The 27,663-nt window shown below is 46.9% G+C and overlaps 1 protein-coding gene across 1 annotated transcript; it reads right to left on the bottom strand.

Moving 5' to 3' along the window:
* Positions 1–67: 67 nt before the first annotated feature.
* POLR2C (RNA polymerase II subunit C) lies at positions 68–24,138 on the bottom strand. Its single transcript, XM_088466315.1, has 4 exons — positions 24,047–24,138; positions 21,647–21,815; positions 11,691–11,765; positions 68–290 (listed from the first exon to the last, which is right to left on the bottom strand). Exons 1-4 carry the CDS (start codon positions 24,120–24,122, stop codon positions 146–148), a joined length of 465 nt encoding a protein of 154 aa, XP_088322441.1. The 5' UTR covers positions 24,123–24,138; the 3' UTR covers positions 68–145.
* Positions 24,139–27,663: the final 3,525 nt, after the last annotated feature.

The raw sequence follows: 27,663 nt of genomic DNA, 5'->3' as shown, positions 1-27,663 counted from the left end.
TCTTTGCCGTACACAGTGCACCGGCCCAGGCAGGCCCGGCTGCAGCTTGTCACGCACAGACAACAACTTACAGGATAAACCTTTTATTGCAAAAAATGGGGCGCACTAGTACCAGCCAGGGCAAGCAAGGGGCATTTCGGGGGGTTCAGTTAATAGTCAGGACGTCACTCTGAATCTCATGGCTTAGCTGGGTCTGCAGGTCACTGAGTTTCTTCTTCAAACCAGACAGAGCAGAAAGGACGATGGTCTCCGGCCGGAGCGAGCCGCACGACTCCACATTATAGTAGAACCTTGTTGGGGAGAGAGGGACGGGGTGATTTTAGTACATAATATATAGAGAGAGATTACACAGTGGTCAATGTTTCCATATATTCATTATTGCAGCTTTAGACAACCAGTTACTGAGACAAGCAGAGGCTCTGAGTGTTAAGGTGCGAATCCACTACACGCGTGTACAACGACTGTACGATTATATTGTACGGAATTGTTCATCATACTGTGCAGTGTATAATGTGCCCTCACTGAGCGATGTGTCAGTCACTGCCGGCTCCCTCCCTCATCCCCGGCCAGGCACAACCTGTCCATATCGGCAGAGTGACCGGCGTGTTCAGGCGATGACAGATGCCGGCAACGACCAGCAGGAGCCGCGCATCGCTGGCATATTCACTGACCGATGTCGTAATCGTTCATTTTTATTGTGTGCACCTTTACATTCAGCAGTGAGAGTCTACTTTAAGCTATCGGAGCTTTACCTTAACAAGAACTCCTGGTATTTGAGTACAGAATAATGACAAAAAAAAAAAAAATCAAAGTGAGGTAGGGATCTGGGCCACAGAAGGGGGGGGTGGAGCCAGCAGAAGTGAGGTAGGGAGCTGGGCCACAGAAGGGGGGGGGGGATATGGGAGAGCAGGGATCTGGGCCACAGAATGATATGGGAGAGCAGGGATCTGGGCCACAGAATGATATGGGAGAGCAGGGATCTGGGCCACAGAATGATATGGGAGAGCAGGGATCTGGGCCACAGAATGATATGGGAGAGCAGGGATCTGGGCCACAGAATGATATGGGAGAGCAGGGATCTGGGCCACAGAATGATATGGGAGAGCAGGGATCTGGGCCACAGAATGATATGGGAGAGCAGGGATCTGGGCCACAGAATGATATGGGAGAGCAGGGATCTGGGCCACAGAATGATATGGGAGAGCAGGGATCTGGGCCACAGAATGATATGGGAGAGCAGGGATCTGGGCCACAGAATGATATGGGAGAGCAGGGATCTGGGCCACAGAATGATATGGGAGAGCAGGGATCTGGGCCACAGAATGATATGGGAGAGCAGGGATCTGGGCCACAGAATGATATGGGAGAGCAGGGATCTGGGCCACAGAATGATATGGGAGAGCAGGGATCTGGGCCACAGAATGATATGGGAGAGCAGGGATCTGGGCCACAGAATGATATGGGAGAGCAGGGATCTGGGCCACAGAATGATATGGGAGAGCAGGGATCTGGGCCACAGAATGATATGGGAGAGCAGGGATCTGGGCCACAGAATGATATGGGAGAGCAGGGATCTGGGCCACAGAATGATATGGGAGAGCAGGGATCTGGGCCACAGAATGATATGGGAGAGCAGGGATCTGGGCCACAGAATGATATGGGAGAGCAGGGATCTGGGCCACAGAATGATATGGGAGAGCAGGGATCTGGGCCACAGAATGATATGGGAGAGCAGGGATCTGGGCCACAGAATGATATGGGAGAGCAGGGATCTGGGCCACAGAATGATATGGGAGAGCAGGGATCTGGGCCACAGAATGATATGGGAGAGCAGGGATCTGGGCCACAGAATGATATGGGAGAGCAGGGATCTGGGCCACAGAATGATATGGGAGAGCAGGGATCTGGGCCACAGAATGATATGGGAGAGCAGGGATCTGGGCCACAGAATGATATGGGAGAGCAGGGATCTGGGCCACAGAATGATATGGGAGAGCAGGGATCTGGGCCACAGAATGATATGGGAGAGCAGGGATCTGGGCCACAGAATGATATGGGAGAGCAGGGATCTGGGCCACAGAATGATATGGGAGAGCAGGGATCTGGGCCACAGAATGATATGGGAGAGCAGGGATCTGGGCCACAGAATGATATGGGAGAGCAGGGATCTGGGCCACAGAATGATATGGGAGAGCAGGGATCTGGGCCACAGAATGATATGGGAGAGCAGGGATCTGGGCCACAGAATGATATGGGAGAGCAGGGATCTGGGCCACAGAATGATATGGGAGAGCAGGGATCTGGGCCACAGAATGATATGGGAGAGCAGGGATCTGGGCCACAGAATGATATGGGAGAGCAGGGATCTGGGCCACAGAATGATATGGGAGAGCAGGGATCTGGGCCACAGAATGATATGGGAGAGCAGGGATCTGGGCCACAGAATGATATGGGAGAGCAGGGATCTGGGCCACAGAATGATATGGGAGAGCAGGGATCTGGGCCACAGAATGATATGGGAGAGCAGGGATCTGGGCCACAGAATGATATGGGAGAGCAGGGATCTGGGCCACAGAATGATATGGGAGAGCAGGGATCTGGGCCACAGAATGATATGGGAGAGCAGGGATCTGGGCCACAGAATGATATGGGAGAGCAGGGATCTGGGCCACAGAATGATATGGGAGAGCAGGGATCTGGGCCACAGAATGATATGGGAGAGCAGGGATCTGGGCCACAGAATGATATGGGAGAGCAGGGATCTGGGCCACAGAATGATATGGGAGAGCAGGGATCTGGGCCACAGAATGATATGGGAGAGCAGGGATCTGGGCCACAGAATGATATGGGAGAGCAGGGATCTGGGCCACAGAAGGGGGGGGGGGATATGGGAGAGCAGGGATCTGGGTCACAGTTGGTAGCACAATGCCAGAATTACAATTTCCTGAATTAAGTGAAACATGGACACAAAGAAGAGACTCATTTGCAGAACTGCTCCGTCCAGGTAGAAATTCAAATACTGGGATCTACACAAATGAGCTACAAATAGGGGTCTGGGTGGAAGAAGGGTCCTTGATTTAGCAGATCAACCTGTTTGGAGCCTGCAGCCTCCACTGAGGTTCTGCAGCCAGAAAAAAAATATGTCCCTGTACCAAGGCCGTCGTGGCCAGTGTGGTGCCACCAGAATGATTAGGAACCTCTTCCCCTTGCCTTTCCTAAGGGCTCACAGAAACATGGCAAACACTGGAAAACCTTTCTAGGTGAAACCTCAGAGGAGTTGTCAGGGCATCCACAAGGACATCCTAAGGGTCCCAGGTTCTTGCTTCGTACAGTTGAACTGTGGAAACTCCTTTCATTACGCAGAATAAGGAAGAGGAATGGTGGTAACTCTCGCAGCCCTGTAACGGGAGCATTCACCCGTAGGGTCATTTCCCATTTGCTCGGGTGCAAAAGGGTATGCTGAGGCCAAACAATGTGGCACCTGATAACGCTCATCAGATTTCTGCCATGCCAATGGACAGACAGGAGGTAAATGGATGGCAGCTGGCGTGTAGTACAAGAGATAGAAAAGGTCTAAATCGACCCCAGATGTTAAACAGTTAATAGATCGACAGGTACAAAAGGTCTATATTGTATGTGGAAACATAAGGTGATTCCAAGGCAAAGAATTAACCCTTTTAGGTGCACTCATTTATCTAAAACGTAACTTTTAATATATTTATATTTTTGCAAATATTTAATACTTAATAAGTTCACTAATACAAACATAGAACATATATATTGTACAAAACACGAACAAGTATCCGCAGTCCACTTACATTCATTGCTGCGGTAATCGTTATAATAAAGTGGACTGCGGATACTTGTTCGTGTTTTGTACAATATATATGTTCTATGTTTGTATTAGTGAACTTATTAAGTATTAAATATTTGCAAAAATATAAATATATTAAAAGTTACGTTTTAGATAAATATTGAGTGCACCTAAAAGGGTTAATTCTTTGCCTTGGAATCACCTTATGTTTCCACACACAATATAGCTGTATATTGATCTTTTTCCCATGGTGCACCACCAGCCACAAGATAATGAAGTACAAAGTCTGTGATCAGACAATCAATATATCTATAATAGGCCGGGTATAAATATAAACTTTTCTTTTTTCCCTGTGCGGATTCAACAAAAATTACCCCTTTTCTAGGTACAAATGGTTGACAGGGTCAAAGGGTCGACATGAATATTGTCGACAAATGATTTATTTATTTTATTCGCTCGCCACATGGATTTATTCCCCCTCCATGCCCACTTGGATGGTAGGGAATGACGTTGGACACTGGCTCATCTTAAGTGCCTAAACAAAAAAAAAAAAAAGTGTCGACCATTTTCACCCGTCGACCTTTTGTACCCGTCGATCTATTGACTGTCTAACATCTGGGGTCGATCTAGACATAGACAGTAATTAGCTAGACAGACAATCTACAGTCCGGCAACTGGACCATCTACTTCTTGGTCCATTTAAACAAAGATACCAGAGTCACATGTTCCACCTGGTCTTTAAAGTCCAAGCTTCACATAAGAACAATCAAATCCTCAACACCTGGTCTACAAGTGACACATTTTTCCAACTTGTAGGATCAAAGTACCCCTGAACTTCACCCTCCTCCACTAGCAAGCGTCCAAATCAGACTCTCATTGGCAGGGCGCTCTTGTGAGACATGCTAGTTAATGCGGCCTCACATTAGTGGGAATAGGATCTGGGAGTGTTTGGGCTACTGGGGGCCCCTGACGAAAGTGGAGAGAGAATCTTGTTAACGCAGCCAAGCGTCCTATCGGGATGTGTTCTCCAGGTCAGAGATGGTGCATACTATTACGCCAACACAGACTCAGTCCCATTTCAGAGAAGTCATCTCCAGATGTGTGCAGTTCCTGGTTCCTTGGCATTGCAAGCTGCACAGCAATCACCTCGATACATAATGCCCTGAGGCAATGTAGCATGGGGTCGGGAACAAGGCACCTTTGACCTGGAACGTTTATCTGTTTCTCCTCTCCAGTATGTCAGACAGACCAACACTGCAGAACACAATCAGTACAATGACTAAAACAACCACCACCCGGGAAGATTACACCTGTGCAGCACAGCCGATAAATTGTTTCCTCTGGCTGTGTGTATGACGACCCGTCTACAGCCCGATATGTCTACAGAAGTAATTGATAAGACGTCACCAGTGGGCTGTCATATTCAAATTGGGCGATGTATCTGCCAGCAGAACAAATGATTGGGACATACCAATCGTTAGGTCAGCGGCCAGGTGTCTACCCAGCATAAGAGAGAGGGAGAAAGATAACCAGTCTAACAGAAAATTTGCCTCCAACTAACAAAATAATAGTACAGCTGTGCTCAGATCTACATACATCCACCCATCACTTTAATACGACCGACAGGGGAAGTGATCACTGATTATCCCGTTACTATGGCAACTTCTTGCCTAATATATCCCAGCCCTTGTCATCTGCCATAGTAACGGGATAATCAGTGAACAGTCAGTTCTTGAATTTGATATGTTGAAAGTAGGAATAATGGGCGACCATAAGGATCTGAAGGAAGGTGTGAACATCCAGCAGTGACGCAATTCTGCACTGGAACCAGATGGACAGACGTGCACTTTCAGAGAGGCCAGGCGGAATCCAAGAGCCAATCCAGCTTCAAGGAAGGAAAGGATCAGAGAAACCCCAAAACCTGAGGGTCATAGCTTCTGGTACCCCAAGCATGCTCTTGAGCATGGTCTTGACCATAAAGCGAAAAAGCCCTTTGGACCATAGGAGGGATGTCTCAAGAGCCACACCATCAAAGACAGACCAGCCAGGTCCGGATGTAGACAGGGACCCTGAGACAACAGATCCGACCGTTGAGGAAGTTGGAGAGGATTCTGAAGATTGGAGTACCAATGGCATCTGGACCAAGCCGGAGCTACCAACAGAACAGTTCCGCCTTCTTGCTTGAAATTACGAAGGAACAGAGGAAGAAGGGAGACTGGAGGGAAGAGGTACGACAAAAAAAATCGAAGCTCCACTTCACTGACAAAGCATCCACGAAGGCTGCTTCGGGGTCCCTTGTTCTGGACCCGTACACTTAAAGCTTGTGGTTGTGTTGTGAGGCCATGAGGTCTACGTCCTGTAGAACCTAGTTTACACCCAGAGGTCTTTCAGCTCCTGGTGGACGAGACCACTCCCCAGCGTGCAAGTTGTGATGGCTGAGGAAATCCGCCCCCCTATTGATAATCCCCGGGATGACCACCACGTAGATGGCCGGGAGACTATGTTAAGCCCACTTGAGAATGCATGCCACTTCTGCCATTGCCTCCTGAATGCGAGTGCCTCCCTGGTGACTGAGGTAGGCCACCGCTGTGGCATCAGACTGTACCTGTGCTGTCCTGCCCTGAAAAATATCCTGAGCCAGAGCGAGGGCTCTTAAGATTGCTCGGAGCTCCGGGACGTTGATTTGACACTCGGCGACTGTGGAGTAACCTGAGCACTTGTTGCTGTAGTGCGGAAATTTGGTCTGCTGTCAGGAAGATTTTCAGAACTTGAGAATCCAGAAGGGCTCCCAGATGTACCATCCTTTGAGAAAGGGTCAGGGAGGACTTTTTCCAGTTGATCAACCAGCCGTATAGAAAAGGCCAGGGTTACCTGAAGATGGCTGTGAAGGACCTCCGACGATCTCTTGCTGTTAGCACACCCCCTGACGACGAAGGTGGGCCACCATAACTGCCCTAATCTTGGTAAAGACCCGCGGAGCTGTAGAAAGCCCAAAAGGCAGTGCTTGAAATTGGTTTGCTGTCCTACGGCAACACTTCCAGAGATATCGCTGATGAGTGGGGGCTATAGGTACATGTAGGTAAGCGTCCTGAATGTCCATCGACACCATAAAGTCCCCAGGTTCCATAGCTAGGACAGTAGAGCAGAGGGTTTCCATATGATAAGATGGGCACTCTGATAAACTTGCTCATAGACTTGAGTTTGAGGATAAGCCGATGAGACCCATAGGGCTTCCAACAAAGAAAAGGGTAGAGTAATAACCGGTCCCTCGCTGTGACAACGGGCCCGGAATTATCACCCCCTAGTGCAGCAAGATCGGAATAGCCGTCTATAAAAGAAGACCTTTGCTCAGGTCAGATGGAGGGCCTGTGGAAAATAACTGCTACGGGGGCCGTCTCGGGAATGAGAGGGCGTACACGCAAGAGACTACGTCTTCTACTCAAGCGTCTGTGGAGGTCTGATACCAGAACTGGGAGAACTGTAATAGTCATCTCACACCCTGGGATCCCCCAGGGGAAGGGCAGCCCCGTAAGGCTGAAGACTTGTCCTCAGATTTGGCAGCTGGATGTCTAGTAGCCCAGGCCTGCTTGGTCCTTGGCTTGGAGGCCGACTGCCTAAAAAAACAAACCCTGACCTTTAGCCTTTTCCTGGGGATGAAAGGACCTAAAAGGATAACATCCGAGGCCTTGGTGTAGATGCTGAGGGCAGGAAAGCAGGTCTTAGAAGCTGCCAAGGTAGCCACAATCTTATCCAACTCCGTGTGCACCTTGTGCACTCCTCCCTGCCTACACCATGTGGCTACTGCATGGTAAGAGAGGTGAACTGGTGCTACAGCTCTTGTTGAACGTAAAGCTGCAGTATGCTAGGGTTTGTAGTTCAACAGCAATGTCAGCGTCAGTTGTTGCTTAATGCAATGTAATGTCGAGACAACTTGTATTTATACGATTGTTTTCGACCGCCCGACCTCACAGACTCCCCAGCGCTGGGGACCGCCCGACCTCACAGACTCCCCAGCGCTGGGGACCGCCCGACCTCACAGACTCCCCAGCGCTGGGGACCGCCCGACCTCACAGACTCCCCAGCGCTGGGGACCGCCCGACCTCACAGACTCCCCAGCGCTGGGGACCGCCCGACCTCACAGACTCCCCAGCGCTGGGGACCGCCCGACCTCACAGACTCCCCAGCGCTGGGGACCGCCCGACCTCACAGACTCCCCAGCGCTGGGGACCGCCCGACCTCACAGACTCCCCAGCGCTGGGGACCGCCCGACCTCACAGACTCCCCAGCGCTGGGGACCGCCCGACCTCACAGACTCCCCAGCGCTGGGGACCGCCCGACCTCACAGACTCCCCAGCGCTGGGGACCGCCCGACCTCACAGACTCCCCAGCGCTGGGGACCGCCCGACCTCACAGACTCCCCAGCGCTGGGGACCGCCCGACCTCACAGACTCCCCAGCGCTGGGGACCGCCCGACCTCACAGACTCCCCAGCGCTGGGGACCGCCCGACCTCACAGACTCCCCAGCGCTGGGGACCGCCCGACCTCACAGACTCCCCAGCGCTGGGGACCGCCCGACCTCACAGACTCCCCAGCGCTGGGGACCGCCCGACCTCACAGACTCCCCAGCGCTGGGGACCGCCCGACCTCACAGACTCCCCAGCGCTGGGGACCGCCGGACCTCACAGACTCCCCAGCGCTGGGTTGTCTGTGACAACCTACGGTTGGTGTAGTGCAGGTCTGGCCAACCTGTGGCTCTCAGCTGCTGTAAAGCTACAAGCCCCAGCATGCTTTACAAGCTAATACATGGGAAGGTATGCTGGGACTTGTAGTTTCACAATAGCTGGAGAGCCACAGGATGGCCAAGCCTGGTGTAGTGGGTAGTGGTTCCGCCTCACAATAAGATTCCCACCAAATCACTAACAGTGTGGAGTTTGTGTATGTGTGTATGGAATATAGGGTGAAGATTCACTGGGGAAGGGACGTAAGTGAATGGCCAAATATGCCGCAGTGCTTTTTATTGAGGATATGTGTGACAGTGATAAACACAAGTCGCCATTTCTCAGTCATAGACTTGCTGATATCAGGGTAAGGCAGGTGTGGTGCCAATAACCCAGGAGATAGCAGGAGGGTGTGCAACGGGGGACAGCAGAGAGATGGGAAAAGTAGGGAGCGAGGAGGAGGACACAGGAGATAGGAGGGTGTATAACAGGACAGCAGAGAGATGGGAGAAGTAGGGAGCGAGGAGGAGGACACAGGAGATAGGAGAGTGTATAACAGGACAGCAGAGAGATGGAAGAAGTAGGGAGCGAGGAGGAGGACACAGGAGATAGGAGGGTGTATAACAGGACAGCAGAGAGATGGGAGAAGTAGGGAGCGAGGAGGAGGACACAGGAGATAGGAGAGTGTATAACAGGACAGCAGAGAGATGGAAGAAGTAGGGAGCGAGGAGGAGGAGATAGGAGGGTGTATAACAGGACAGCAGAGAGATGGGAGAAGTAGGGAGCGAGGAGGAGGACACAGGAGATAGGAGAGTGTATAACAGGACAGCAGAGAGATGGAAGAAGTAGGGAGCGAGGAGGAGATAGGAGGGTGTATAACAGGACAGCAGAGAGATGGAAGAAGTAGGGAGCGAGGAGGAGATAGGAGGGTGTATAACAGAACAGCAGAGAGATGGAAGAAGTAGGGAGTGAGGAGGAGGAGGACACAGGAGATAGGAGGGTGTATAACAGGACAGCAGAGAGATGGAAGAAGTAGGGAGCGAGGAGGAGATAGGAGGGTGTATAACAGGACAGCAGAGAGATGGAAGAAGTAGGGAGCGAGGAGGAGATAGGAGGGTGTATAACAGGACAGCAGAGAGATGGAAGAAGTAGGGAGTGAGGAGGAGGACACAGGAGATAGGAGGGTGTATAACAGGACAGCAGAGAGATGGGAGAAGTAGGGAGCGAGGAGGAGGACACAGGAGATAGGAGGGTGTACAACGGGGGACAGCAGAGAGATGGGAGAAGTAGGGAGCGAGGAGGAGATAGGAGAGTGTATAACAGGACAGCAGAGAGATGGGAGAAGTAGGGAGCGAGGAGGAGGACACAGGAGATAGGAGAGTGTATAACAGGAGGACACAGGAGATAGGAGGGTGTACAACGGGGGACAGCAGAGAGATGGGAGAAGTAGGGAGCGAGGAGGAGATAGGAGAGTGTATAACAGGACAGCAGAGAGATGGGAGAAGTAGGGAGCGAGGAGGAGGACACAGGAGATAGGAGAGTGTATAACAGGACAGCAGAGAGATGGAAGAAGTAGGGAGCGAGGAGGAGATAGGAGAGTGTATAACAGGACAGCAGAGAGATGGAAGAAGTAGGGAGCGAGGAGGAGGACGACACAGGAGATAGGAGGGTGTACAACGGGGGACAGCAGAGAGATGGAAGAAGTAGGGAGCGAGGAGGAGATAGGAGGGTGTATAACAGGACAGCAAAGAGATGGAAGAAGTAGGGAGCGAGGAGGAGATAGGAGGGTGTATAACAGGACAGCAGAGAGATGGAAGAAGTAGGGAGTGAGGAGGAGGAGGACACAGGAGATAGGAGGGTGTATAACAGGACAGCAGAGAGATGGAAGAAGTAGGGAGCGAGGAGGAGATAGGAGGGTGTATAACAGGACAGCAGAGAGATGGAAGAAGTAGGGAGCGAGGAGGAGATAGGAGGGTGTATAACAGGACAGCAGAGAGATGGAAGAAGTAGGGAGTGAGGAGGAGGAGGACACAGGAGATAGGAGGGTGTATAACAGGACAGCAGAGAGATGGAAGAAGTAGGGAGCGAGGAGGAGATAGGAGAGTGTATAACAGGACAGCAGAGAGATGGAAGAAGTAGGGAGCGAGGAGGAGGACGACACAGGAGATAGGAGGGTGTACAACGGGGGACAGCAGAGAGATGGAAGAAGTAGGGAGCGAGGAGGAGATAGGAGGGTGTATAACAGGACAGCAGAGAGATGGAAGAAGTAGGGAGCGAGGAGGAGATAGGAGGGTGTATAACAGGACAGCAGAGAGATGGAAGAAGTAGGGAGTGAGGAGGAGGAGGACACAGGAGATAGGAGGGTGTATAACAGGACAGCAGAGAGATGGAAGAAGTAGGGAGCGAGGAGGAGATAGGAGGGTGTATAACAGGACAGCAGAGAGATGGAAGAAGTAGGGAGCGAGGAGGAGATAGGAGGGTGTATAACAGGACAGCAGAGAGATGGAAGAAGTAGGGAGCGAGGAGGAGATAGGAGGGTGTATAACAGGACAGCAGAGAGATGGAAGAAGTAGGGAGTGAGGAGGACACAGGAGATAGGAGGGTGTATAACAGGACAGCAGAGAGATGGGAGAAGTAGGGAGCGAGGAGGAGGACACAGGAGATAGGAGAGTGTATAACAGGACAGCAGAGAGATGGAAGAAGTAGGGAGCGAGGAGGAGATAGGAGAGTGTATAACAGGACAGCAGAGAGATGGAAGAAGTAGGGAGCGAGGAGGAGGACGACACAGGAGATAGGAGGGTGTACAACGGGGGACAGCAGAGAGATGGAAGAAGTAGGGAGCGAGGAGGAGATAGGAGGGTGTATAACAGGACAGCAGAGAGATGGAAGAAGTAGGGAGTGAGGAGGAGGACACAGGAGATAGGAGGGTGTATAACAGGACAGCAGAGAGATGGGAGAAGTAGGGAGCGAGGAGGAGGACACAGGAGATAGGAGGGTGTATAACAGGACAGCAGAGAGATGGAAGAAGTAGGGAGCGAGGAGGAGATAGGAGGGTGTATAACAGGACAGCAGAGAGATGGAAGAAGTAGGGAGTGAGGAGGAGGAGGACACAGGAGGTGACTGGGGATATATGGAGGGTAAGCAATCGGATTATTTACCTCTCTGGTTTTCCATTGGGATCATAAGGAGCCTGCACCTCTTCTTCATCAATTTCAGAATATTCACTCTTTGGCCTGGATGTATAGAGAAAACAATTACATGAAGAAATAAAGAACCTCATCCCCTGTTATTATATGATAAAGTAGGGTGGTACTGCCCAGCTAGATACTGACAATGCAGGGGAACCGTGTGGCAGGAGGCTAGTGTCCGGCCACTTACTGCCACCTGTTATTATATGATAAAGTAGGGTGGTACTGCCCAGCTAGAGACTCACAATGCAGGGGAACCGTGCGGCAGGAGGTTAGTGTCCGGCCACTTACTGCCACCTGTGGAAAACTTTACTCACTGAGAGACACCTACAGGTTACACAGAATTACTACTCAAAATACATTTAAAGCAATTATCCCACCACAGTGTTCTACCGCTATGTAACAATCCCTATTATATTTTTAATACAGAGTTTCCCCCAAAAAAAACGCACTGACAGTCCAGGTTGTAAGGATATCCATTCTTAAACACAGGTGACATAATTAGTATCTCATTCAATTTAATCTGGTCTCAAGCATAGATATCCTTAAAACCTGGACTGTCATGGCAGAGTTTAAGAAACAGCTATAATACATGAGAGGTGGGAAAGCGGTCACTACAGGACATTCTGCATTGTGACAGTCTCATTGCCATAAGTCTCTCATCGCTTCCTAGCCAGACCAAGCTTCATACCTGGTCACCCTGGTGATAACTGCTGCAGAGTATAGTCTAGAAGTAACATCATTGTCGTCTACTTGTGACAAACATGTTTATTTGGCAGAATACTGGAATCAGCCAAGGAAAAGCCCGAAGTCACTCTGCCTGTAATAACAGGCTAATTACCAACATCATTCACAGAGGGCTGTGAATGATTTTGTTTTTCACAAAGTCTGCTGCTTCAGTGTTATTAGATCTTTGTCAGATGTTACTATGGTATACTGAGGTAACATTACATAAGTGTCAGATGTTACTATGGTATACTGAGGTAACATTACATAAGTGTCAGATGTTACTATGGTATACTGAGGTAACATTACATAAGTGTCAGATGTTACTATGGTATACTGAGGTAACATTACATAAGTGTCAGATGTTACTATGGTATACGGAGGTAACATTACAGCATTACATAAGTTTCAGATGTTACTATGGTATACTGATGTACCATTACAGCATTACATAAGTGTCAGATGTTACTATGGTATACTGAGGTAACATTACAGCATTACATAAGTGTCAGATGTTACTATGGTATACTGAGGTAACATTACAGCATTACATAAGTGTCAGATGTTACTATGGTATACTGAGGTAACATTACAGCATTACATAAGTGTCAGATGTTACTATGGTATACTGAGGAGGTAACATTACAGCATTACATCAGTGTCAGATGTTACTATGGTATACTGAGGAGGTAACGTTACAGCATTACATCAGTGTCAGATGTTACTATGGTATACTGATGTAACATTACAGCATTACATAAGTGTCAGATGTTACTATGGTATACTGAGGAGGTAACATTACAGCATTACATCAGTGTCAGATGTTACTATGGTATACTGAGGTAACATTACAGCATTATATAAGTGTCAGATGTTACTATGGTATACTGATGTACCATTACAGCATCACATAAGTGTCAGATGTTACTATGGTATACTGAGGTAACATTACATAAATGTCAGATGTTACTATGGTATACTGAGGTAACATTACATAAGTGTCAGATGTTACTATGGTATACTGGGGTAACATTACAGCATTATATAAGTGTCAGATGTTACTATGGTATACTGAAGTAACATTACAGCATTACATAAGTGTCAGATGTTACTATGGTATACTGAGGAGGTAACGTTACAGCATTACATCAGTGTCAGATGTTACTATGGTATACTGATGTAACATTACAGCATTACATAAGTGTCAGATGTTACTATGGTATACTGAGGAGGTAACATTACATAAGTGTCAGATGTTACTATGGTATACTGAGGTAACATTACATAAGTGTCAGATGTTACTATGGTATACTGAGGTAGCATTACGTAAGTGTCAGATGTTACTATGGTATACTGAGGTAACATTGCAGCATGACATAAGTGTCAGATGTTACTATGGTATACTGAGGTAACATTACAGCATTACATCAGTGTCAGATGTTACTATGGTATACTGAAGTAACATTACAGCATTACATAAGTGTTACAGCTTTTATTGACAATTACATTAAGTTTATGCAAAGAGTGAATATTTGCAGTGCTGACCCTTCTTTTTCCAGACCTCTGCAATTGGCCCTGGCAGCTGTCACTCACCTTCTGGGCCACATACTGACTGATGGCCGCCCATTCTTACCTAATCAGTGCTTGGAGTTTGTCAAAATTTTGTGGGTTTTTGTTTGCCCACTAATGATACTGCATTAGAACCTCTATACACTCCTTCCTATACCTTCTAATATCCTGCCTATACCTTCTAATATCCTGCCTATACCTTCTAATATCCTGCCTATACCTTCTAAGGATGACGCTAATTTGCGTACGCAGTCATAGTAAATAAAGACTTCAGACCTGGAATCTGTGGTTCCAAAGCACAAAGTATTATTCAAGTAAAAGTACAGTCAGTTACACACTATTTATCCAGACACAATTGGGTCTGTATAATTCCTTTGCGCCTAAGTACAGTATACAAACGCAGCGCTTCCGGACCAGATGTTAGGCATCAGCAAGAAACCCCTCGTCAATCAGCATGAAAACTAAAGACTCAGTGTTTGAGCACACATATTTATACCCCCCAGGAATAGACAACACATTAGGGAAGTTTGTTGCTGATGCCATTGGTTCCCAAGGGGGATACATCTGTTACAGAGCGTTTAACAGGCTGATTCAAATAGACACAACCCAGCCTCTAACAACTGGGGGTCTCTGGTTTCCCGCCTCGTGCAATATCCTAACAGTTATTCATATAATATACATTTTGTTGCTTGCGGTCCATAAGCTGAGAATGCATGATGTGATCTCCCCACCGATAATACCGGAATACTGTTAAAAGAGTGCGCATCAGTACAATACCAAACACGGCTTACTTATCATGTATAATACCTTAATTACCAAATAATCTTTATTTCACAGCATTTATACTAAATGAACAAACTTAAATCTTATACCTTAAAGCTTATGGAACCTTGTATATGGATATGTAATGTGTGAGTATGCGGGGTTTGATATAGGGACGCTAGTTAACTTGGGACAGATGCGTGCGCATTTAGCTAATAAACAGCATTTTCATTCAAGGTCTTATGCATTCGCTAATATGCGACTAGTTAACAGTGCAATTGTGCGTATTAATGTGTATATGACAAATGGTGAATGTGCAATCGCATGGTGCTAATTGTAATTTCGCCATATGTACTTAATTGTGAGTTTATCTAAACTGGCGCTTGGGCGGCCATTCGCAAAATGGCGTCTTGCGATCTCATTTCCAAGATGGCGTCTTGCGGCCAGTCGCAAGATGGCGTCGCTGCGATTCAATTTTAAACTGATCTCGTCTCAGCCAATAATCCAGCTTCGACACCACCCGCCTCTTGGGGATTGACCATAAGTTTCTTTTTTTGTATATTCTGTTTTTATTAAAGTTTATAGAAAAATATAAAACATTGGAATCAAAAGGACACTTTAATTTATGTTCTGAATATCTTTATGCTATATCATAAACATTTATAGCAAATAACTATTTTTTATATTAGATTGTTTGGTAAGTAAAATTTAAAATCTAAAAACACACAAAAGAAAACCAAATAAAACTTCAAAAAGGAAAAACAAAAACATAGAACAAGAGGGAGAGGGGAGGGATATGCAGGTAGAATTAAGTGTGATCCTGAATATCATATTATACTAGTAAGACGACATCTTTTGAAATCATCTGAAGATTTATATTCCAACCAGGGTAGCCAGGTAATGGCAAAATCAGGCGGCTCGTCTAGTGAGGAAGTTAGAATATCTTCCATGGACATAAAATAGTCGATCTTATGGAACCAATCATTGCGGGTAGGAGATATGTTAGAGTTCCATAATACCGGAATAACAGAGCGTGCTGCGTTACAGAGATGAGGAAGAGATTTCTTGTATTCGGCCAGTGGAGTGTGAGAGCGTTTGAGTAACCAAAATGTGGGACCTGTCGGGACAGGAACACCCAAAATTAGTTGAGAAATAATAATAATAATCTCAGACCAATATTAGGTAGACGGGGGCAATCCCACCAGATGACTCTCTGCCCCTGGGTCTTTGAGACATATCTCCAACAGGAATTAGAAATTGATGGGGACATAACATGAAGTAAAGAAGGGTGTCTGTACCATCGCATTAGAATCTTACATTGCGTTTCTTTAATTGTAGTGCAAACAGAGCTCACATGAGCCTTTAGAAAGATGGTTTACCAAGCTGAATCAGATAAGGAAAGACCTAGGTCTTTTTCCCAAGCTCTAGCCCATTAAGGTATAGGGGAATCTTGGTTGGTCAATAGTAATTGATAAAGGGTGGTTATTGTGTGAGAAGGGGTTACAGGAGAAACACAAAGCTTCTCAAATAAAGTAAGGTCTCTCTTGGCTAAATTCACTCTATTTTCTGAGATTAAAAAATGATGGACTTGTAGGAATTTCCAAAAATCAGATTGGTGGGATAGCCCACATCACGGATTTCCGTAAATTGTTTAATGCCCGAAGAGGTTACCAGTTGGCCGATCCTAAAAAGGCCCTCAGTGACCAAATTAGGAAAAGGAGATAAGGTAAAACCAGGCAAAATATTTGGGTTATCTAAGAAACAGGTAAGAGGTCCGAAACATGAAGATATATTTGAAGACAGTCGGAGAAGTTTCCAAATGGTAAATGTGGGAGATATTGTTATGTGGGGAGGAATTATCAGTGGGAGATTTCATGAAGCAGCCTTCAAGGGCAACCCATTGTTTACTATGCCCGTTTCTAGTCCACTCAAGAATTCTATTTAGATGTATAGCTTTATGATAAGATGTAATATCTCGAAGCTGAAGACCTCCCATTTGCTTTGGCCTTGACAATAAATCACGTGTGATTCTAGGTTTTTTCCTGGACCAAATGAATTGGCGGATCAATAGATTGAGGGATCTAACCCAAGCTTCAGGTGTAAATATCGGTAAAGCTTGGAGAAGATAATTTGGGAAGTGTGTTCATCTTTACCACAATGATCCTCCCTAGCCAAGAAAGCTGCTTCAGATTCCACGGATTATAATCTAACAGAGGAAAGAATAGGGGAACAGTTAGCTGTAAATAGATAAAACATGTTTCTTGGTTGTTTAACCCCAAAGTATGTAATATGTGAAGAATGCCATGAGAATGGGAAGGAGGCTTGCAAACCCATTACTACGGAAGTAGGGGAGGAAATGTTCAAAGGCGAGGATTTGGATAAATTAATCTTAAAATTAGATAGTCTCCCAAATTCGATCATTAAATGAGGTAGTGACGTCACAGGATGAGAAACGGCGGCTAACAGGTCATCGGCAAATAGTGCTAAATTGTGATCAACTCCTTCAATGTGAATACCAGAGATATGTGGATTAGCCCTAATGGACCTTGTCAAAGCTTCCATACATTGTACAAAAGTTAAAAGGAGACAATGGACAGCCCTGACGAGCATCATTGCCAATAAAAAAAGCCACCGACAAGGTACCACTTACCCGGACGCCAGCCGACGGAGACGCATAAAGGGCCAGGATCCTATGTAACGCAAGAGAAGCCAGTCCCATTTGTCAGAGCGCATAAGCGTCCAGCTTATCCTGTCAAACGCTTTTTCTGCGTCAGTAGACAGAAGTATAGTGGGTATCTTCTGTATTGCTAAGTGTATCAAATGAAGGACCTTGGTTGTATTGTCGCGGGCTTCTCGGCCTGGAACAAAGCCACTTGGTCATTGTGAATCTATTGCGGTAGGTGGAATGTAGCCTGTTTGCTATTTTAAGGTCGCCGACGTTAAGCAAGGAGATGGGCCTGTAGCTCGGAGACAGGGAGGGATCCTTACCTGGTTTGGGTATGACCAAAATATGAGCCTCCAAAGTCGGATTAGAAAAGTAGGAGTCTGCAGAAACAGCATTAAAGGCCCGAAGTAGCATGGGGGCCAATTTATCTTTCACAGTTTTATACTAGGCTACGGTAAGGCCATCAGGGCCAGGACTCTCACCCAAGGGAGAAGAAATAGCCAGTTCCACCTCATGCAATGTAAAATGCTGTTCCAAAGTGTCCTTATAATATCTACTGAGGAAATAGTAGGGAAGGATATAGAGGACAGATAGTCAAACACATCCTGCGAGGAAGGAAGAGGAACAGACCTGTCAAGATATAGAGAGAATAATAATAATATTGTTGAAAACGAGGCAATTTTGGAAGACTCTGAAGTATACAACTTGAGCTATCTTGAATTGTGCTTATAAACCCAGATGCTCGTTGAGCTCTCAGGGCTCGGGCTGAAAGTTTCCCTGGTTTGTTCCCCCACTGGTAAAAGAGACTTTTACATTTTCGCAGCGATAATTTTATTTTGTCGGAGAGGAGTTTGTTGAGAGTAGCACGTACCTCCGATAGTCTAAGATAAATCTCACCAGACATGGACGATTTATGGGGACGTCTAAAGAAGCTTAATCTGTTGAAGCAAAGCAGAAATGTGTAGACTTTTGTTTTTTAACGTAGGAACCCAATTTAATACATTTTCCACGATGTACGCACTTATGTGCTTCCCAAACAGTAATCTGGGACATACCTGGGGCAGCATTATGAGCCAAATAATCAGCGAGAGCAACATCTATCTCAGCATCTTGCAGAAGAGACTCATTGTTTCGCCAAGTCCATTTACCGGGAGAGGAATGGGGGGGAAGGACTAATGTCAGAGAAATATGGGAATGAGCCCACCTAGTAACCGGTCCTATATAAGCTTCAGTAAGCATGTGGAGATGTCTATGCCTCAAACAGAGGTAACCTAGGTGGTTTGAGGGATGTCGTGGAAGCAGGACACTCCAACATAGGAGGGGTCACATCATCAATGTTGCACAAACAGCAGAAGTGCGGAGTACAATCCAGCTGTGCCAATAAAGGTATTATTTAAGTCCAATAAGAAGAAACAATTTCCCAGCAAAAAAAAAAGGGAAAAATATATCATCAGGTGCCTATAGAGAGAAGACACAGGGACACGTATCCAATCTGAGATGGTGCAGAGGTGGAGATTAGCTGCCTGTTGTAAAGCTTTTCCCTCTCTCTCTTATCCTTCCTTTCCTCCTCTCCTTAGTCCTTCTCCATTAAATCAAAGATGGCTGCCGGCTCCCATCCAGTCCCAGGCCCCAGAGACCAACGGCTGTGACAACACTCCCAAAAGGAAGGTGCCAGCGAGTGGAGCAGCACAGCTGCAGCTCCCACCAGGTATTAGGGTCAGGACCAATCTGTAGCGGTCAGGCAGGAGGTGAAAAGTGGGGGTCGCGGCAACCGGAAGGTCCGCGACTAGGCACTGCTCAGCAGGAGACGCCACGGCTTCCAGCAGCGTACCAGGCCGCGGTCGCGGGATCCACCCAATGGGACAGCAGTCAGTGGAGACAGAACTCCTAACTGCAGGGTCAGTTAGCAGCCCGCGGGAGCCGGTAAGCAGCAGGGCTCGGACGCAGGAGCACAGCTGAGACACGTCCGCAGTTAAGCCACGCCCCCGATCACAAGTTCTTAATGGGATTAAGGTCTGGGGAGTTTCCTGGCCATGGACCCAAAATTTCGATGTTTGTTTCCCGAGCCACTTAGTTATCACTTTTGCCTTATGGTAAGGTGCTCCATCATGCTGGAGAAGGCCATTGTTCCTCACCAAACTGTTCTTGGATGGTTGGGAGAAGTTGCTCTTTGAGGACGTTTTGGTACCATTCTTTATTCATGGCTGTATTCTTAGGCAAAACTGTGAGTGATCCCACTCCCTTGGCTGAGAAGGAACACCACACATGAATGGTCTCAAGATGCGTTACTGTTGGCATGACCCAGGGCTGACGGTAGCGCTCATCTTTCCTTCTCCGGACAAGCGTATTTCCAGATGCCCCAACAATCTGAAAGGGGATTCATCAGAGAAAGTAACTTTATCCCAGTCCTCAGCAGTCCAATCCATGTACATTTTGCAGAATATCTTGGGCACCCTGAAGCCTTCTTCACAACTATTGAACCTCTCTCCTTGAACGATAAATGGTTGATTTAGGTGCAATGATGACTGCACTTGTTTCCTTGCAGGTAACCATGGTTAACAGAGGAAGAACAATGATTTCAAGCTCCACCCTCCTTTTAAACCTTTGTCTGTTATTCTAACTCAATCAGCATGACAGAGTGATCTCCAGCCTTGTCCTAGTCAACACCGTCACCTGTGCTAACGAGAGAATCACTGACACAATGTCAGCTGGTCCATTTGTGGCAGGGCTGAAATGCAGTGGAAATGTTTTTGGGATTAAGGCCCTCATTCAGAGCCGTACGCTCTGAGCAGAGCACACGCTCTGAATGAGGGCCGCCCTCCATAAAAATGGAGCGTCCTCCTGGACGCTCGTACAGCTGTGGGTCACCACCCACAGCCTATACGAGCGTGCAGTTTGATGGCCGCGATGGTCGTGACCATCGCGACCATCGAAACTGCGAGCCGGAGCCTGCGGTTGAGGTTTTTAACCGCAAGCTCCGGAGTGATTTTGGCTCCATCAGAGCCAAAATCACTCCCACTGACATCACTAGTGATGTCAGTGGGCCGGCTTCTGACGGGAGGTGTTCCCGTGGGAACGCCCCTGTCAGGGAGGCATGCCCCCGGCACGCCCACCAAAGGGGGCGTGCTGTCAATCAACATCGACAGCACGCCCCCTTTGATCAGACACAACGAGCGAAGGACTTTCCTTCGCTCGTCGCATCTGGCGCATGCGCATGACGGAGCTCCCTCCGTCGTGCGCATGCTCAGTGCAGAACATCGACCCACTTGCGAGCGGACAGCCGCTCGCGAGTGGGTCTGAATCAGGGCCTAAGTTCATTGTCATGGCTAAGAGGGACTTTGTAATTAATTGCAATTCATCTGATCACTCTTCATGACATTCTGGAGTATATGCAAATTACCATAAACACTGAAGCAGCAGACTCTGTGACACCCTATACTTGTGTCATTCTCAGAGCTTCTGGCCATGGCTGTATAATATATATATACACACACACACACACACAGTGACACCCTATACTTGTGTCATTCTCAGAGCTTCTGGCCATGGCTGTATAATATATATATACACACACACACACACACACACACACACAGTGACACCCTATACTTGTGTCATTCTCAGAGCTTCTGGCCATGGCTGTATAATATATATATATACACACACACACACACACACAGTGACACCCTATACTTGTGTCATTCTCAGAGCTTCTGGCCATGGCTGTATAATATATATATATACACACACACACACACAGTGACACCCTATACTTGTGTCATTCTCAGAGCTTCTGGCCATGGCTGTATAATACACACACACACACACACACACACCCTATACTTGTGTCATTCTCAGAGCTTCTGGCCATGGCTGTATAATACACACACACACACACACACACACACACACACACACACACACACACACACTATACTTGTGTCATTCTCAGAGCTTCTGGCCATGGCTGTACATCAATATAATACAATATATTTTGACACTTCACCATCATTATGAACAGACCCCTGTGGCTGCTGTATTGCTTATAACAATCAATTGAAGATTTAGGACAATGAAATGACACAATGTAATATGTGACCACGGTGCCAGATATGAGGGACCCCCAATGCTGCTCATATAATCCCTTCTATCTACATCTAGTGTAACGTCTCTCACCCATCCACACCCAGAGCAAGGACCATACCATTCCTCGGGTTTGGGGTACACCGTGTGCCTTAGTGCGTTGTCTGGGTCATATTCAAACGCCACTCCTGCTGTGGGGTTCCACTTAGCATGTTCCTTTCCAAATCCTTTCTTGGCGTAAGCTCTCAGCCGTAACTCCTGCCCCTTACGCAGCTTCACCAGGAGAATGTCTGTGATGAGATAAGCCGGGTAATAAAGCAGCAACTCACAACATCTTATTATTCAGGACTCAAAGCACCCCCACCAAACCCAACACCCACCCCTTCTATTACCCCAACCAACACTCCCCATATCCCTCTACATTGTACTATCCTGCCCTACACTCCCCATATCCCTCTACATTGTACTATCCTGCCCTACACTCCCCATATCCCTCTACATTGTACTATCCTGCCCTACACTCCCCATATCCCTCTACATTGTACTATCCTGCCCTACACTCCCCATATCCCTCTACATTGTACTATCCTGCCCTACACTCCCCATATCCCTCTACATTGTACTATCCTGCCCTACACTCCCCATATCCCTCTACATTGTACTATCCTGCCCTACACTCCCCATATCCCTCTACATTGTACTATCCTGCCCTACACTCCCCATATCCCTCTACATTGTACTATCCTGCCCTACACTCCCCATATCCCTCTACATTGTACTATCCTGCCCTACACTCCCCATATCCCTCTACATTGTACTATCCTGCCCTACACTCCCCATATCCCTCTACATTGTACTATCCTGCCCTACACTCCCCATATCCCTCTACATTGTACTATCCTGCCCTACACTCCCCATATCCCTCTACATTGTACTATCCTGCCCTACACTCCCCATATCCCTCTACATTGTACTATCCTGCCCTACACTCCCCATATCCCTCTACATTGTACTATCCTGCCCTACACTCCCCATATCCCTCTACATTGTACTATCCTGCCCTACACTCCCCATATCCCTCTACATTGTACTATCCTGCCCTACACTCCCCATATCCCTCTACATTGTACTATCCTGCCCTACACTCCCCATATCCCTCTACATTGTACTATCCTGCCCTACACTCCCCATATCCCTCTACATTGTACTATCCTGCCCTACACTCCCCATATCCCTCTACATTGTACTATCCTGCCCTACACTCCCCATATCCCTCTACATTGTACTATCCTGCCCTACACTCCCCATATCCCTCTACATTGTACTATCCTGCCCTACACTCCCCATATCCCTCTACATTGTACTATCCTGCCCTACACTCCCCATATCCCTCTACATTGTACTATCCTGCCCTACACTCCCCATATCCCTCTACATTGTACTATCCTGCCCTACACTCCCCATATCCCTCTACATTGTACTATCCTGCCCTACACTCCCCATATCCCTCTACATTGTACTATCCTGCCCTACACTCCCCATATCCCTCTACATTGTACTATCCTGCCCTACACTCCCCATATCCCTCTACATTGTACTATCCTGCCCTACACTCCCCATATCCCTCTACATTGTACTATCCTGCCCTACACTCCCCATATCCCTCTACATTGTACTATCCTGCCCTACACTCCCCATATCCCTCTACATTGTACTATCCTGCCCTACACTCCCCATATCCCTCTACATTGTACTATCCTGCCCTACACTCCCCATATCCCTCTACATTGTACTATCCTGCCCTACACTCCCCATATCCCTCTACATTGTACTATCCTGCCCTACACTCCCCATATCCCTCTACATTGTACTATCCTGCCCTACACTCCCCATATCCCTCTACATTGTACTATCCTGCCCTACACTCCCCATATCCCTCTACATTGTACTATCCTGCCCTACACTCCCCATATCCCTCTACATTGTACTATCCTGCCCTACACTCCCCATATCCCTCTACATTGTACTATCCTGCCCTACACTCCCCATATCCCTCTACATTGTACTATCCTGCCCTACACTCCCCATATCCCTCTACATTGTACTATCCTGCCCTACACTCCCCATATCCCTCTACATTGTACTATCCTGCCCTACACTCCCCATATCACTCTACATTGTACTATCCTGCCCTACACTCCCCATATCCCTCTACATTGTACTATCCTGCCCTACACTCCCCATATCCCTCTACATTGTACTATCCTGCCCTACACTCCCCATATCCCTCTACATCGTACTATCCTGCCCTACACTCCCCATATCCCTCTACATCGTACTATCCTGCCCTACACTCCCCATATCCCTCTACATTGTACTATCCTGCCCTACACTCCCCATATCCCTCTACATTGTACTATCCTGCACTACACTCCCCATATCCCTCTACATTGTACTATCCTGCACTACACTCCCCATATCCCCAGCTCCATCTTATAGCTCACAGAGCAGCCTCACTCACCGTCCTGTTCCACATAGTCATTGGGGTCATTGTCTCTGCTCCGAGACGTCACCTGAAGAGGAGGAATGAAACACATTAGAAATAACGATGGGCAGGGCCCTGAGAGAGGAAAGTAATGCTGGGTACACACTAGATGATTTCTCAGACGTTATGCCGAATTGGACAGACATACCCAGACAGTACGGACCTTCCAGTGTGTATGCACTTGGCGTGCCGACATCGGGGTCGTTCCATTGGCGGTGAACAGCGGATGGAGCGACCCAGCTGATGACGCCGGGAAGGTAAATAGTGCAGGTGAACGATATATTGGGCGGTCCTTCACCGGATCAAGCACTGTGTACCGCCCGACCGATATATCGCTCTATTGGCTTTGCGGCTCGCCTAGTGTGAACCCAGCCTTAGAGTCGTCTCCACGTTGTGACAATTGCGGGTTCACACTGTATACTTGTATCTTTGTGTGTCCTGTAATTATGTGCATTACCTGTCTATGTGATGGAATTACTACAGGATGAAGGAGACAGTCTTGTGACCGATTACTATTATTGTGACGGAAATGTGGTTTCTATTATTATCAGTGTTTACGGGTAAATAATACAGGAAACATAAGCGGTGACTTAGTACTTTATACAGACCGTGGAGGGCACTATAACAGTATTGGCTAACCTTGACACTCTAGCTGTTATGGAACTACATAACCCAGCATGCACTGCTACAGTTTTGCTATTAGGGCATGCTAAAACTGTGGCAGGGCATGCTGGGATATATAGTTCCACAACAGCTGGAGTGTCAAGGTTAGCTAACACTGCGCTATAAGATGCTATATCTGTGGGACAGACAGTCAGCAATCACAGCGGACAGTGTCCAGCTCTTTATCACAGTGAGTCATTCCGCGCCAACACGTCACATCCATCCTCAGGCTACAATTACACTGATATATTACATACAGCGTTATTGCGCACCTTAGGCTACAATTACACTGATATATTACATACAGCGTTATTGCGCACCTTAGGCTACAATTACACTGATATATTACATACAGCGTTATTGCGCACCTTAGGCTACAATTACACTGATATATTACATACAGCGTTATTGCGCACCTTAGGCTACAATTACACTGATATATTACATACAGCGTTATTGCGCACCTTAGGCTACAATTACACTGATATATTACATACAGCGTTATTGCGCACCTTAGGCTACAATTACACTGATATATTACATACAGCGTTATTGCGCACCTTAGGCTACAATTACACTGATATATTACATACAGCGTTATTGCGCACCTTAGGCTACAATTACACTGATATATTACATACAGCGTTATTGCGCACCTTAGGCTACAATTACACTGATATATTACATACAGCGTTATTGCGCACCTTAGGCTACAATTACACTGATATATTACATACAGCGTTATTGCGCACCTTAGGCTACAATTACACTGATATATTACATACAGCGTTATTGCGCACCTTAGGCTACAATTACACTGATATATTACATACAGCGTTATTGCGCACCTTAGGCTACAATTACACTGATATATTACATACAGCGTTATTGCGCACCTTAGGCTACAATTACACTGATATATTACATACAGCGTTATTGCGCACCTTAGGCTACAATTACACTGATATATTACATACAGCGTTATTGCGCACCTTAGGCTACAATTACACTGATATATTACATACAGCGTTATTGCGCACCTTAGGCTACAATTACACTGATATATTACATACAGCGTTATTGCGCACCTTAGGCTACAATTACACTGATATATTACATACAGCGTTATTGCGCACCTTAGGCTACAATTACACTGATATATTACATACAGCGTTATTGCGCACCTTAGGCTACAATTACACTGATATATTACATACAGCGTTATTGCGCACCTTAGGCTACAATTACACTGATATATTACATACAGCGTTATTGCGCACCTTAGGCTACAATTACACTGATATATTACATACAGCGTTATTGCGCACCTTAGGCTACAATTACACTGATATATTACATACAGCGTTACTGCGCAATTTAGACTACAATTACACTGATATATTACATACACCGTTACTGCGCAATTTAGACTACAATTACACTGATATATTACATACACCGTTACTGCGCAATTTAGACTACAATTACACTGATATATTACATACACCGTTACTGCGCAATTTAGACTACAATTACACTGATATATTACATACACCGTTACTGCGCAATTTAGGCTACAATTACACTGATATAGTACATACAGCGTTATTGCGCACCTTAGGCTACAATTACACTGATATATTACATACAGCGTTATTGCGCACCTTAGGCTACAATTACACTGATATATTACATACACCGTTACTGCGCAATTTAGACTACAATTAACTGATATAGTACATACAGCGTTATTGCGCACCTTAGGCTACAATTACACTGATATATTACATACAGCGTTATTGCGCACCTTAGGCTACAATTACACTGATATATTACATACACAGTTATTGCGCACCTTAGGCTACAATTACACTGATATATTACATACACCGTTACTGCGCACCTTAGGCTACAATTACACTGATATAGTACATACAGCGTTATTACGCAATTTAGGCGCTGTTCCTCTGCCGTTACAGGGACCTGACGACGGCTCAGTGAAACATAGAAGATTAATGCTCCATTATTACATTACGGTGTATATGAAGCTTTGTGATAAAGAGGAAGGACATTGTGTAAGTGGGAACACGCTGCAGCGCTCTAACCGGGGTTATGTACCAATGACGGCTACAGGTTACTGCGCTGGTAAATTACTAAATGATACTGCCAGAAATAATCATAACGGTCAAGTGATTGTGTCCAATAAATAAATATTTTTCTTCTTCCTACTTCATAGCAGCCATTACTTCTGGCTTTCCCCCCATCCTCCTATTGTTAGACAGGAAGCTTTCCCCCCATAGGGTATATACTCCTCCCCATCCTCCTATTGTCAGACAGGAAGCTTTCCCCCCATAGGGTATATACTCCTCCCCATCCTCCTATTGTCAGACAGGAAACTTTCCCCCCATAGGGTATATACTCCTCCCCATCCTCCTATTGTTAGACAGGAAGCTTTCCCCCCATAGGGTATATACTCCTCCCCATCCTCCTATTGTCAGACAGGAAGCTTTCCCCCCATAGGGTATATACTCCTCCCCATCCTCCTATTGTCAGACAGGAAGCTTTCCCCCCATAGGGTATATACTCCTCCCCATCCTCCTATTGTCAGACAGGAAACTTTCCCCCCATAGGGTATATACTCCTCCCCATCCTCCTATTGTTAGACAGGAAGCTTTCCCCCCATAGGGTATATACTCCTCCCCATCCTCCTATTGTCAGACAGGAAGCTTTCCCCCCATAGGGTATATACTCCTCCCCATCCTCCTATTGTCAGACATGAAGCTTTCCCCCCATAGGGTATATACTCCTCCCCATCCTCCTGTTGTTAGGAAGCTTTCCCCCTTGGGATTGCCCCCTTAGGGTATATAGGCTCAGCCCTCCAGTGTAGGGAAGTCTGTTATTTTATCAATGCAGAGGACTTACCTCAGTGA

Source organism: Taudactylus pleione, unplaced genomic scaffold (genome assembly GCF_031769625.1).
Source record: "Taudactylus pleione unplaced genomic scaffold, aTauple2 ptg002768l, whole genome shotgun sequence".
NCBI lineage: Eukaryota > Metazoa > Chordata > Amphibia > Anura > Myobatrachidae > Taudactylus > Taudactylus pleione.
Note: the sequence above shows the minus strand (reverse complement) of the source record. Positions and strands in the feature narration are given on the sequence as shown.